Below are 14,470 nucleotides of genomic sequence, written 5' to 3' on the forward strand. Positions count from 1 at the left end.
AGATTTGCAGCTCGCCTGTATATTCTCAATAAGAAACGGCGTGGTTCTTACCGATGGATCTACGTAATGATCGTAGAATTCAAATGCTAAGTGTAAAATTAATTTAAGAAAGTTTCTAGTACAAGGGCAGAGCTGGTCAGTTATTGGCAGAGATTGATCACAGAATAGCTCCTAATGTTTTCAGCTTTATTATGGGACCAAAGGCAGCTCCCACCGTAAACAACAAAGTTACATAATATGGTACATTTGAATTCGCATCAGAAAACAGGAGCCGCAACTTGCACCTGTATATCAGTTCAGTCACGTCCTTGTGTGATCGGCCAGTGTACAGTGCAGATCATGTCACGGCGAGTTAACTTGGACCAAACTGGAAAAGTGTATTTCCAGGTCTCCAAGGTCCACACAATCAACACAACGGGCAAGCTTTACATGAAAGTTACATATGCAAACAACGCGCATACAAATGGCTGGAGTGCTTGACCTGATACCATGTTACATTGGACAGGCAAGGTCTGTAATGTACATTACACAATACTCCTTGACCAGGCTTTTTAAAACCTACACTGATCAAGTATCATTAAGATGATGTTGGCCTGGGCAACCTCTTGGCGATTTCCTGCCAAATATATATTCAATATGTTAGTATGATTGCGCCAAAGACTGCAACAGCATATGAACAAACTGTGGCAGGATGACTATAAATGTGGGAGCAAATGTGTTTGTCATTTCAGTGTGTTGGTCAGAATATCCACACAGAGAGGTTGCTTTCATCTGTGGTGGTTAGAGCACAAAAGTTCAGGCCTGCTTCAAGCTTCCTATAAAAAAATGTTATGTTTTGCGGATTTGGCCCTACTCCCCTTCTTCCTATCAATGATTTCACATGTAAAGCTGTTTTTCTCCAAGGACAAGACAATTAGCACGCAAGAGACAGAATGACCCAATCAAATTCATAAGTTCTGGGAGTCCCTTTTGGACGGGCCAGATTCCAACAGCCACATCACAAAATTTCAGATCTTGAATCACGTGGGTGACAGACCTATTTTCCCCGAAAGACACGTGGCAACAGAGTGGAAATGCTAACTGCTGGAAGATTTGGTTAGCATATTTCTTGGTCCTGTTTGGAACGAGGTGTTTCTTGATTTTAAAGCAACTAGTCAGCAGTGAAGCCAAAAGGCTTTGCTCTCATCTTACTTCTGCTACCAGCCTTCATTGTGTAGGCATTGCACTTGGAAAAAACTCACGAGCCTAGATGCTTTTCATGTTATCACCTGCCTAGTAACTGCTCCCTCAGTTTTAAAATGCAGAACTTTAAGGACAAGCTAATTAGTACGTCATGCTTAAAAACGGAGGGAGTGTATCAAAATAAATTATCACTATGCTCCTTGATACATAGTTACATACCTCAAATAATTGATTTATGTTATCGGCTGTTTTTGCTGACGTCTCAATGAAAAACATACTGTTCTTTTCTGCATACTCTTGTGCTTCCTTAAGAAATCAAAGCATAGTGTCAAAACCTTTAGCATTACCATTCAAATAGACAAATTGGCATAACCTTTCTTTCATACCTGAGAAGATACAATACGATTTTCATGTAGATCAGCCTTATTTCCAACCAAAGCCATAATCATGTCAGGACCACCATGTTTTTGAAGTTCCTGAGGAGTGGAAAAAGAAAGTGATGAAAAGTTCAGGCTTGTGCCAAAACAAAAGAGTTATCATCATGGATTTCACTATGCTATTAAATATAAATGTTGCTCGCACAGTCAAAACTAAATAGACAAAAGCTACAGAATACATGCATTGCTAAATAACAATAAGTTAGGGCATTTGCTACGCTGTTGCTAGCAGATCTTATGGGACTCTTTGGAACAATCATTAATCACACCATTTGAAATAGTTACGAAAACCTCTTAGTACTGTAGTACAAGATGAGATCTCAATACAGTAAGATAGGCACTCCAATTATACTGTCAATGTAGTAGACTGATTGGAAATATCTCCGTAGTACAACACAAACATGATATGGTAAGTCAGAAGCAGAAACACAAATCCTAGAGAACTTGTGACCAACGTTTTGGAGTTTGGAGTGAATTAATTGAACTTGACCGTCCATACATCTCAAGGAGATTTCATAGACAAGATTAATCAGTGACTTCATAGAAGGGAGTAGATGCAGTACCTTCACCCAGTATTGTGCTTTGTTAAATGATTCTGGACTGGTTATGTCGTAGACAACAATTGCAGCACCAGCTCCCCGGTAGTAAAGAGGCGCCAAGGCAGCATACCTGAAAATTGACTATCATTCATGAATTTTGCAAGAAAATCATTACTATGCTTGAATACAACTTAAGTAAACTGAACTTGAACATGAGATAAGTGGGTACTTTTCTGATGAAATTTCGTCAGGCAGAACAATGCAAATATGACCCAGGGATGCAAGTGGTTTGTCCGCGAACCCCCATATAGGCCATTTTTAGATGGGTTTCCACTAAAGCCAACTAAAAATGAACTATTTGCGGGTTCACGGACACACCCACCTGCATTCCTAGTGCCCTACATGTCATAACTTAAAATTAAAGCCAAGCCCCTGATATGTACCTCTCTTGGCCAGCAGTATCCCATATTTCAAACTTCACTGTTGTGGAGTCCTCTAATGCCAATGTTTGTGACAAAAATGATGCACCAACAGTTACCTAAATTCATTAAATGGAAGAAGGTGAAGCAAAATAGCACATGTGAATGTATGTACTTGTACTGTTCATGAAACCGAAAAAGGTTAGTTGCTAGTTTAACCTTGGAAGTAGGGTCAAACTGACCACGGACAAAGCGAAGAACGATGCAGCTCTTCCCAACACCAGAGTCTCCAAGTAATACCAACTGCAAAGGGAACAAATAAGAGAAACTGGGAACAATGTGCAAAATTCGATTCAATTTGATCCCAACATTTAAAAAAAAATTACAAGCATTACACCAAGGCAATAATTGGACTGAGATATGATGTTGATATGATGATAAAACGCTAGCCAGACACATACAAGAACAAGGAAAATTATAATGACAGAATTACAGTTTAATTTGCGAATAAACATATCCAAGTACAAATTTAAATAAATGGGCCATATAAGATCATTATTAGCAAACCTTCACTCGGAAGTTCTTTGAATCAATATCAGAACTCCCACTGTTGACATTGTTCAACCCTCCACCTCCAGCATTAGTGGCTAAATGAGGGAAAAAATGTTGCATCAGCGCATAGCGAAATTGTTTGCTACCTAGCAGCTCTATATTATAGTAATGTTGATTTGAAAAGCACAAGAGTGACTAACTGGAGAATATTCAATACCAAGCAACTATAATTCCATTTTAGCAGTTTTGCATGGATCCTTTTACAGTATGTTTGACAACCCAGCAGCCACAAGAAACTTTTTATGAGGTGTACTCAGAGAAAAACATGATTTAAAAAAGGTTTACAAGAAGCTACAGTGAATATTATATAGATTCTGTTATGAGCTGAAGAAGTAGAACATAAGATTTAAGGAAATCCATAAGATTACAACTATTTTAGTAAAATTTCAATTTTGGATATTCAACATGGGCACTTTTGAGTGAACATAGGTTTGAGGATGGAATCTAGATAATTTTCTTTCGCGGTTTCTTTTTATGACTGGTAAGCAGGCCTACATTCCTTGCAAGGCTATAATAGCTCTTTTTTAAACAGCGGATTATTTTGAGTCCAACATAAATGTGCGGTAGTTATAAAGCAAAACGTTAAAGTTTTAGGGAACTAGCAAGATGGCCCGCGCAAATAGCGCGGGTGCTAGATTTTTTATATATTAGTGTATACGTTTTTACACAAAAATAAATTATTGCAAATAGTTTTTAGTCATGTCATTGATTTCTTTTGCTCTAACGACACATATCAAAGTATATTGAAACTTTTTTCATTATCATATTCTATGCCATATCTTTTCAAAAATAAATATAAAAGAAAAGAAAAAAGATTTTCTATAATATATAAAAATATTTACATTTTATAGAATTGTATTTGATTATTTTTATCAGCAAGAATTGTATTTGATTGTTTTTATCAGCAATGTACGGTTTTTTTTTCACGGTGACAAATTATCCTTAGAATTTTTGAAGAATATCTAAGTGAGTGATTGTGTGTACCACCAGAAACAATATTCATAATTTAATTATAATTTTGCATTGAAATCTTGATGAGAAGTGAATGCATCCTTTTTAGTTTTCATCATATTCATATCTCTTTTCTTTTCCGTATTCTCCAATCTAAATCTACCACAACCCTATTGCATTTATGCTCTCATATTTTCTTACGTCTTCTACATCCTTTTCCCAGCACGACTCGTTTGCTCGGATCATCTAATTTATTATATTGCGATATGTTGTATAGAGTTCTTCTTTGTGCTCGTCCTCTCTCTCTTTCTAGTAACATATATCCTTCTCCTTTGCTTCTCTCTCTCTCTCTCTCTCTCTCTCTCTCTCTCTCTCTCTCTCTCTCTCTCTCTCTCTCTCTCTCTCCTATTTTTGCTTTCAAGTAGCTTTTCCTGCTACCTTTCTTTAAAGATGAAGATGAATTCTTGATTGTATTTTAGCTTGTGGATGGACGCGCATGAAAAACAAACACGATCATTTTGTGGGTAGAACCTGGCTCTGGTTGGACCAATAAAAAGTCTGATTTATTCTAGGTCCAAAATCAGCTATATGGAGCCTGCAAATTCGGGCCCAGCTCGAGGAGAGCTCGGATTCGGACCGTACCGCCCACTATTCTTCAATGAGAAAAATAGCTAAACAAATATTTTCAAGCTTGTTACTACCATGCCCCTAATCCTCATATACGGGTTATTACTGTACTTTCCAAGTGTAGCAACTGTGCAAATAACTTGACTATACTTGTTCTATCATATTTTTGAACTATTTATTCAAGATAAAATTGGCTTTTTTTTTTGTACTAACGGACTTTTAGCATTTATTTCTATTGTTTAGTTATTTTACATTCCAAAGTTTATGAAAAATAAACTGCTATTTTTCCTTCTATTATTTTCTTGCGCCCATCATTGATATGTAGTAATAGTTAATGCCGTAAATTTTTATTCCATTTAATATTCATACACCTTTATGAAAATTCATTAGTTATTTTTTTTTGCAAACAAATAGGGGATATACCCTCGAGACCCACCCTAGTCTTTTGTAGTTGGTCATCTTTTCCTTCTAGAAAAAATATTTATTTATCTATTTCTCTCTCTTCTCCTCTCTTTCAATCTCGTCGCCATCGCAACTGCTTGTGTGTTCACCTAAAGTTGTGAAGACTTTCAACCTTCCATAAGGTGCTTCACCTATATCTTCCTATTTCTCACACCTGCTCAACAGGCACACCGCCGCCAGGACGACAATCCATGGCATAGTGGAAATCAACAACTATTTTCGCTTTTCACACTCTACTGATTCTATCCAGCGCTTATCCATTGCACTCTTGAAGTAATAATAGTTGTAATGCATTGTTTGGATGCTTTGTTTTGATTGCAACCTTCGGCGATACAATGTAGCAATACAATCATTGGTGAGTTTTTTTTACTCCAATTGCTTCTCCTAAGAGCATCATTCAGACACCAAAAGTATACTTGCATCTTGGTTTTTGTTCTAAATACACCTTCAGCTTACGAAAGGTGTCATCTTGGTCAGTCGTCTCCACTTGAATAATTAGTGCTTTCAGTTGCACTATCCTTCCAGCTTCTAAAGCACCACTGTGCTGGACATCGTGCTAATATGAAATATCATGCCCAACCTATTTATTTTACCCTTTTCTAGAAAGTATGTATGCCACATGCGGATATGCAACATGGCCACCATTGTGATGATATTGGGTTGTGGTTCCTTGTTGGTTGAGGTCTGACACTGCTCCTCATCTAGTCATCCCACATCCTTGCAATGCCGTCTTCTTACATCATTCTTTCGCTCTCCTATTTCCTTGGCATTGCATTAAGCCCTCATCTAACATTTTCTTCCACTGAAGGCTGTATTTGTAGGTTAAGATTTACATTAAAATAAAGTTGTACATTTATACTTTACTCAGTATTAAATAATCGGAGCCGTTATTTTAAAATAGAGTTGTACTTTTGTACTTTACTCAACATCAAATAATTTGAGCTGTTATGATATAGTCGCACTGGATCCATTCATGGAGATATCTCTATTTTTTCATTGACTAACATGGTAATTTATATTCTCTATAAGCGAATATCGTGGATTTGTGTCACACTTACAACAACAACAACAACAACATAGTCTTTTTTTCCCAAGTAAGTTGGGGTAAGCTAGAGATGAAACCCGAAATAAATAAGTTCAAGGTTCAGGCACAATAATAGCTAGTCTCCAAGCGCTCCTATCCAAAGCTATCTCTTTAGAGATATTTCAATCCTTAAGGTCTCTCTTAACCGACTCATCCCACGTCAGTTTAGGTCTACCTCTACCCCTCTTTACATTATCGACCCGCTCAAGAACCCCATTACGCACCGGCGCCTCAAGAGGCCTTCGTTGGACATGTCCAAACCATATCAGCCGATGCTGGGTAAGTTTCTCCTCAATTGGTACCACCCCGACCCTATCCCAAATAACTTCGTTCCGGAGTCTATCCCTCCTTGTGTGCCCGCAAAACCACCGCAACATCCGCATCTCTGCTACACTCAGTTGCTGGACATGTCGCCTTTTTGTAGGCCAACATTCAGCACCGTATAACATCGCCGGACGAATTGTTGTCCTATAGAATTTGCCTTTTAGCTTTTGTGGCACCCTCTTGTCACAAAGGATGTCAGAAGCTTGCCGCCATTTCAACCAGCCAGCTGAAATTCTATGCCTAACATATTCATCAATGTCGTCATCCTTTTGTAGCACCGATCCTAAATACCGAAAAATATCCTTCTGGACCACCACTTGCCCATCTAGATTAACGTCTCCCCCCTCATGCCTAATCGCGCTGAAATCGCACATCATGTACTCGGTCTTGGTCCTACTAAGTCGGAACCCTTTCGACTCTAACGTGCATCTCCACAGCTCTAACTTCCTATTAACCCCTGCCCTACTCTCGTCAACTAGCACCACATCATTAGCAAAGAGCATACACCAAGGTATCTCACCTATAATTTATATTCTCTATAAGCGAATATCGTTAAAATAATTAATGCGGGTTTTTTCAAAGAAATCATGGATGTTGATTTTCTAATAACTTAATAGACACACAAATCTGTGTAACAACATCCATCACTTTGTTTCCATCCCTTCTTTTTTGTGTAAACATTCGATGACTCTATTTGATTGGGTGAACTGAAAACAATAAATATATCACAGTGGTGGATATATCGCGATGGTGCATATCAAATTGTGTGTGGACACGTGTTACTATTGGATAGTATGCTTGGCAAGCAATGGAGTGCATGTGCTTGCTAAATTAGTTCTTTATTACATATGCTAATATGGATGGCATGCAACGGTCATCGGCTACAATCCGTATTGAAATCAGCTTTAGCTCTCCCTTTTTTTTGTTAATTCCGAGTTTAGATCTATTTAGTACTCATATTTGATATAGATTGTTTGGATTAATTTAGACCGTTAGATCTTCATAAAATCCAACGGTGCAAATTTTTCTCTTTTTTTCAATTAACGTGGGAATTTCTAGACCCTCTCGGCGAACGTGGTGGCTTCGTTTTACTGTATTGTATTAAGATAATAGATATCGATGGAATTATGAATGACCGGCCTTGCTTTAAAATAGCTGCAGGTTAACTACAGGGGGAGGGGGGGGGATACGCTGGTCCATTTATAGCACTTCCTAAATCACAAGCATCACTCGCATTAGATGCCAATTGGTGTCTTAGAGTGCCTCTCAACCTTAAGGGTGCTTATTGGGCGAGTGCATGAACTATGATATGAAGTCAGTACAACTCCTTAATATAAAAGCCCTCCTATTTTAGATGTCAATACACAAAATTACAAAAATGCCTATTTGTATCCCTTATTTGTGGTTGCTCATTTGATTGTCCCACTGATGATATTGCCATGTTAGAAGCAGTTTTGAGAAGACAGCAACAATTGAATTCTAGTCTATTCTCAAAGTATATGAGCATTGAGCACGACGGATTGATTTCACATCAACACACCACTAGCTTCAGGCTTGAGTCAATGCTAGTGTACAGAACTTGCAAACGAATTGAACCAAATAAATCATTCCGCTGCGGAATGGAGGGGATTGAGGGGGGAGAACTAATTTCCCCCCTCAATCTCCCAGTCCCCTCCAATCCACGTGGGGAATGGATTTATCCAAACAAGCTGTAAAGACCGAATTTTCCCCATTCCTACATCCCACCAACCTTCATGGTCTCACGAATTTCATAGCCCCTTCAGTTCCACGGACCATATCATTCAGCTCCATGGATACCTGGACGGAATCTAAACAAAAGACCGATCAAAACTCCACGAATTGATCAAGCTGCAAACCCAACCACCGTCGCAGCTCAAACTTTCCCCCAAACTGAAGCAGCATTGACCTCCCACCCCACAACCGCTCAAGTCCCAATCGGGAGCCCGAATCACACCGTGCCTACAGCAGCACCCACCCTGCTCAACTCCGAGCTTCCGAGGCCACATCACCCAAGCAGCACAACGCAAATGAACAGAAAGATCCACAGATGAGGGGGGAGAAAAGGGGAGCGATTTTTTTTCCCTTTTGGCAGTTGGTGAGGGCGGGTAGGAGCTACCTGGTAGGGAGGAGGAGCAGCCCATGGGCGGCGCGCGGGTGGTTGCCGGACGAACGGACTGAGGCGGGTGGCGGCGGAGGCCGGCGTTTGCCGACGGCGGGGGAGAAGCCGCGGGTTGGTGGTTTTTTGGTTGGCTCGCAAATCCTTTCTGGCTTTGGTCGTCGGCTGCTCGGGGTCACTTGCTGCACTGCAGATGGTGACTTGTTACTGACAAGTGGGCCCCAAAACCTAGAGGCCCGCATGTCACTGATCAAGTCGTGCGCTCGTGTCGGGCGACACGTAGCAGTTGCGCCCGGGGAACGTGGCACGTGGTTAGCAATGGAATGGGCGTCGTATGCGGTGGAATTCATGCCAGTGTGTGCAGGGGGCTCTATCTCGTGGAAGATAAATAAAATATTTATCTATAAAGTCTATTTTGGTCAAATTATATGCTGTAAATATATTCAATATTTTAGTAAAATTGACTCAATTATTGATAAATATGTTTAATATTTGGCTTTCAAAATGTTGAAACTGTAGAGACAAAATATTAAAATTGGAAATATAAAATGTTAAAAATACTAAAATAGAAATGTTGAAGATTTTTTCTTAAGCAATTTTTTTTCTCCAGGGCGGTGTGCGCGGGTGCGTTACGGCAGCAGCAAGCAGCAATAGCAACGCCGCGCAGCAGCAGTAGCAGCAGCGCGTAGCAGCGCACAGCAGCACAGCAGCTTGCAGCAGGAGAGCGGAGTAGCACAGCAGTAGCGCAGCAGCGGCGGCCGCGCGCGGCGGGCAGGCGGCCGCGCGCGGCGGGCAGGCGGCCGCGGCGCATGGAGAGCAACGGGATTAGAAGGAGGAAGAATATTAGGGTTTAGGAGATCCAATAGATGTGATGGCTTGCACGAATCTCAAACATTAAAAGATGAGAAAGAAAAAAAAATTCGAAAAATGTATAGGATTTCCTGTGTGTGCATGCGTATTTTAGTTTTGGCCCAGCTCAATAGGCCGCCCATGATGTAGCTAGCGGGAGAGCTAATGGGCCAAAGGCCATTGCTAGGCGAGCAGCCCAGTTGCTAAACTTTACGGAAAATTCTATCCATCTTTTAGAAAAAATTATTTATCTTACTTTCCAGTGTTTGAAATTGGTGCAACCTGCAACAAACGGATCAGATTCCACCCGATAGGAGAGCAATGCTGAGTGCATAGGCTGGATTTAGGGTGGAGGTGGACACATGTCGCATTGTGGGTGGCTGCTGTGCATGGAGGAGAGATTCTCTTTGGATTTGAAATTTTGATCTCATTTTTCTTTCAAATCATAAATGCATTTTGAATTTCATTTGAACCATGGTGTTGCTGAGAATTTATGTAATAAAACAAGATCAAATATGAATATATTATAATTTATTTATTTGTTTTCTACAAAATCAACATTCAAAAAACACTCTTTCAACATTTGAATATACATCTTCAACATTTTGAATATACAATTTGAACATTTTCATATAAAATATTGGACTAGTTCATCTGAAATATTGAACTATGTTTGCATATATATTGAATTTAGTCTTTTGAAATGTTGACTACATTATATTAATATTTTAAACATAAGATAGTAAAACCTATAATAAAAAACGATGAATTGTTGAGGCAGCAAAAAGAGAAGAAAAAGAGAAGGAAAGCATACCTGCCGCTTGTGACACACGTGGACGGACAGAGCTGGTGGCTTTGCGTTATTCCTTGATTGGGCCACGATGCAGTGTTTTGACGGGCCGTGGTGGGCCGTGCGATGCTAGCGTTATTGCGGTTTTTTCTTTTTTATATTTTTAAAAAATAAAAATTTCAAAAATATATGTCTGTTTTGAAATATTTAAAAAACATCCCCCGGTCGCCCCCCATAGGGCGACAGTCCTCGCCATGTCTGCATTTTGGCCACGGTTCTCTACGGTTATCGTATTGTCGAAGAGGAGTTTCATTGGTAAATTCACTCTTGTGCTGTGGCGGAAACTCAAACACTGGTTCCGGAAAGGAATCAGATCCAAGAGGCCCTTCCCATATTATGGGGTCTCCCTTTCTTCCACTTTTTTCTTTACCAGCAAACAAGTGTGCTCCGTGACAATGGAACATTTCCAGTTTGACTTCTATTTTCCCTTGAATGCATATACTCGCCATGGACATCCAGCATTCACACACTTCACCTCATATTCTTTACTGCCAGACTTTACGACTCTGAATTCTCGTTTCAATGATATTGCCCATATTCTCACAGCATCTTTTACGGCTTCAATGTTTGGATTTGTTGCACCTTACACTACCTCATTCCCTCTGTACTCCCACTCCTGATTTCGTACATCTTCTGCGACATGACTGCCAAAACCATGCTCCTTCCACTCTTTTGGCAATGAGTATTGCTCGTCATCAGATGAACCCTCATATTATTCCATCTCTATTGCGGTTTGGTCTTCTGCCTCCATCTCGTCCACAATACTATGTATCCTCTCTCCCTCATCAGCAAGGCCCTGTGGTTCTATGTTTTGGTTCTCTGTCTCTTCTGACTCATCTTGCTCAACATAATTGGTCTCTCTTCTAACTCAGAGTTCCTTGATCTGCACAATGTTGGATTTCATTTTGTGTCTTCTCCCGGATTTGAACAAGGATGGCCAGAGGCCACCCACGCTCTAGAGCTGTTTGCATGTACTTCTGCCAGTCATCAGTGCTGTGTATCATCATCAATTCCCATAATTCACTTTCTACCTCCCAATTAACAAGAGACTGGACAGTGATCACATGTGTCAACGGATCAACACGGAACCCACGCTGCAGCCACTTACATATGGAACCAAAACTCCTTTCCAGAGGTTTATCTATGCCGCTAGATGTGCACTTAAAGGCAAAAAGATCTACTCCATTTGGCCCATACATAACATTATATTCACTATAAAATACTTGAAACTGCATCTTGCTCGACATTTCTGTATATCACATAATACTTATCGAGTTATACTCTTTACTTCACTACCTTATTCAATAATCCGTAAAAACTAAGTATGAAATTCAACTACAATGTATAAGTATTCATAACTATGTGATGACACTCAAATTCTATACTGCATATGCCAAATTCTATTCTAAATCATAATTAATTTATAAACACGTCTCTAATAGTACTGCAATTGTAATAATAAATGCGTAGTACTAATTTTCTAAACTAATTTACTAGTACGTAACTACAAACTAAAGTATCATTAAACTCCTACTTAAATGGTTCTACTATACCACTAATTAAATTAAATTACTCACCCCTACTTAAATACGTAGTACTTAAATATAACAATATATAAACTAAATGTACTAACCTGCAGATCACAAGTGCTGAATCCGGCAAGGCTTCGCCGCTTTCCTTCTCCTCACTCCTCTCTTTTTTTTCTGGATTTTTGGTGGAATTTTCGGACTCAAATGAGGAGTGAAGGAGAGGGTTGGGTCTTATATAGGGGGGCTTACCCCGGTCGCCCGAGGGGGGGGCGACAGGCCCCCCGTGTCGCCTGCGGGGGGGACAGGCCCCCTGCCGCGCCCGTGGGCTGGGCCCCATTGGTCGCCCGGGGGGTCTGTCGCCCTTTGGAGGGGCGACTGGGGATATTTTTGAAATATTTCAAAAACGAACATATATTTTTGAAATTTTTATTTTTAAAAAATATAAAAAAGAAAAAACCGCAGCGTTATTCCCATCGCACGGAAGATACATAGGAACCCCAAACTTTACGGCCCCATTCGTTTTGTTCCTGACCATCGCTCACTTGCTGGCTCCCAGTTCTCGGACACACTGTGCTCCACGGACGCCCCTGCGCTCCCCGCCACGTGCGGCGCATGCGGTGAGGAAGCCGTCGACATTTTCCTGCGAGACCCATCGCATCCGCCGATCCGGGGCTAGGGCAGGCCAGCACGGCACGGCCCATGCTCGCTGGCATCATTTGCCGGACGCCCTGCCAGCCTGGATGCCCCTCACAAGCGCCTGTTCGGAGCTTGTCTCAGTTTAGGGGCCGTTTAGTTCCCAAAAATTTTCACCTCTTTTTTAAACACATGTATAAAACACTAAATGTAATTAAATAACAAAACTAATTACACAGTTTGGATGTACATGACAAGACGAATCTTTTAAGTCTAATTAGTGCATGATTAGCCATAAGTGCTACAGTAACTCATATGTGCTAATGACGCGGTCAAAGGTCTCAAAAGATTCGTCTCGTGGTTTCCAAGTGAGTTCTGAAATTAGTTTTTTAATTAGTGCCCAAAAAGCCCTCCCGACATCTGGTCAAACTATTGACGTGACATCCAAAAATTTTCACGTTTGCAACTAAACGGCCCCTTATTTTTTTCACATAATAAATATTTATTCTACCAGTCGAACACTATTTATCAGATCAGCCGAACAGCCTCCAAGTCCCCAGGCTACGGCATGTTGGCATCACCCTTCGCGTCAGACGTCAACCGCGTCCGTGATCCGTCGCCGTTCGTCGAAGCGGCCGCCGGACCAGTCCGAGCCGACCGGCGGCAGCCGCCAGGGCCATGCGGGCAGCACACGACGGGCCATTCATTCGACCCGGCGAACGGGCTAACGGACGAGCCAGCACCAGCCGGCGCATCTATCCACCACCCGCTCCCACCCGGTGCGGCGTTCCGAGAGATCGCGGTGACGACATCGTCTCCGCCTCCTCGGCCCCGCCTCGGGCACGTCGGAATCCCCGGGAACACGACGGGGCCAGGCCAAACGACAACGATGGACGAGCCCCACAGCGCCTCTCCTCGTCACTCCGCGGCGGGTAGGATGCACGGCGCCACACTGGCGTTGCCCACTCGCCGGGGCGGGCACCCTGTCAGCAGTATTTTTCTCGCATATCAAACTATCACAAGCCACTAGCACTATTTTTGTTCTCACAGTAAATAGCACTAGTCACCAGCCACATCCAGCAAAATATAGTGATGTATTGGAGGCAAAATAAGAAGAAAAAAATCCTTTGTTTTTTGGGGTGAAAAACCACATGCCACATCCCTTTCTTTGGTGACTCGGGAAGTTGGTCCGGTGCAGGGTACATGGACGACTGGAGAAAAAAAAAGTCAGGATAGGCTTAAATGGATCGCGATAGATCGGGCCCGGGGGCGCAGACGCGCAGCTGTTCTTTGTGTCCTGTTTCTCGGGAAGAAACTGGATAGGAAACAAAGAGAGTATCCGGATTAGATTTCCTTGGCCGATTCTTGAAGCTGACGTATCAGATTATGAGTAAACATTGGCATTATTGAGTATCGACGATGCTGACGCAGGAGGACCGAAGTTGAGTCGACCAGTTTCAGAGGGAAGGTGTTTATACTATCTATCTTTTTTTTCAAAGGTTGTTTATTCATATCTTATTATACTTTATTAGTACAATATGTATCTCCCAAGTTACTAGTACAAGATAGATTTGACAAGATCACACAAAATTAATCGCCTTCCACAGTGTTTGCGTTGCTTTGGTGCGAAGCAAGTAGGAATCGGCAGACGCGTGGACACGCTCGCGCGGCGTACGCGCCCGTCGACAGTGCCAACTTTTGTCGGAACTCGGAGCCTCAGGTCTTTGGTCAATGGCTCAATGCGCTGCATGGCCCTCGACCGCGTTGTGATCTCTCCATGGGGACCATGGGGCTGTGGCTCGCAGCTTCCCCTGCTTCGTCTCCTAGCGGGCCTG

General features: G+C 41.6%; 1 protein-coding gene across 1 annotated transcript; it reads right to left on the reverse strand.

Moving 5' to 3' along the window:
• Positions 1-153: 153 nt before the first annotated feature.
• LOC120650937 (ras-related protein RABF1-like) lies at positions 154-8,942 on the reverse strand. Its single transcript, XM_039928246.1, has 8 exons — positions 8,775-8,942; positions 3,145-3,224; positions 2,797-2,880; positions 2,602-2,696; positions 2,183-2,288; positions 1,569-1,658; positions 1,402-1,488; positions 154-616 (listed from the first exon to the last, which is right to left on the reverse strand). The coding sequence occupies exons 1-8, from the start codon at positions 8,797-8,799 to the stop codon at positions 578-580; spliced, it is 606 nt and encodes a 201-aa protein (XP_039784180.1). The 5' UTR covers positions 8,800-8,942; the 3' UTR covers positions 154-577.
• Positions 8,943-14,470: the final 5,528 nt, after the last annotated feature.

This window comes from Panicum virgatum, chromosome 9K, assembly GCF_016808335.1.
Source record: "Panicum virgatum strain AP13 chromosome 9K, P.virgatum_v5, whole genome shotgun sequence".
NCBI classification, from domain to species: domain Eukaryota; kingdom Viridiplantae; phylum Streptophyta; class Magnoliopsida; order Poales; family Poaceae; genus Panicum; species Panicum virgatum.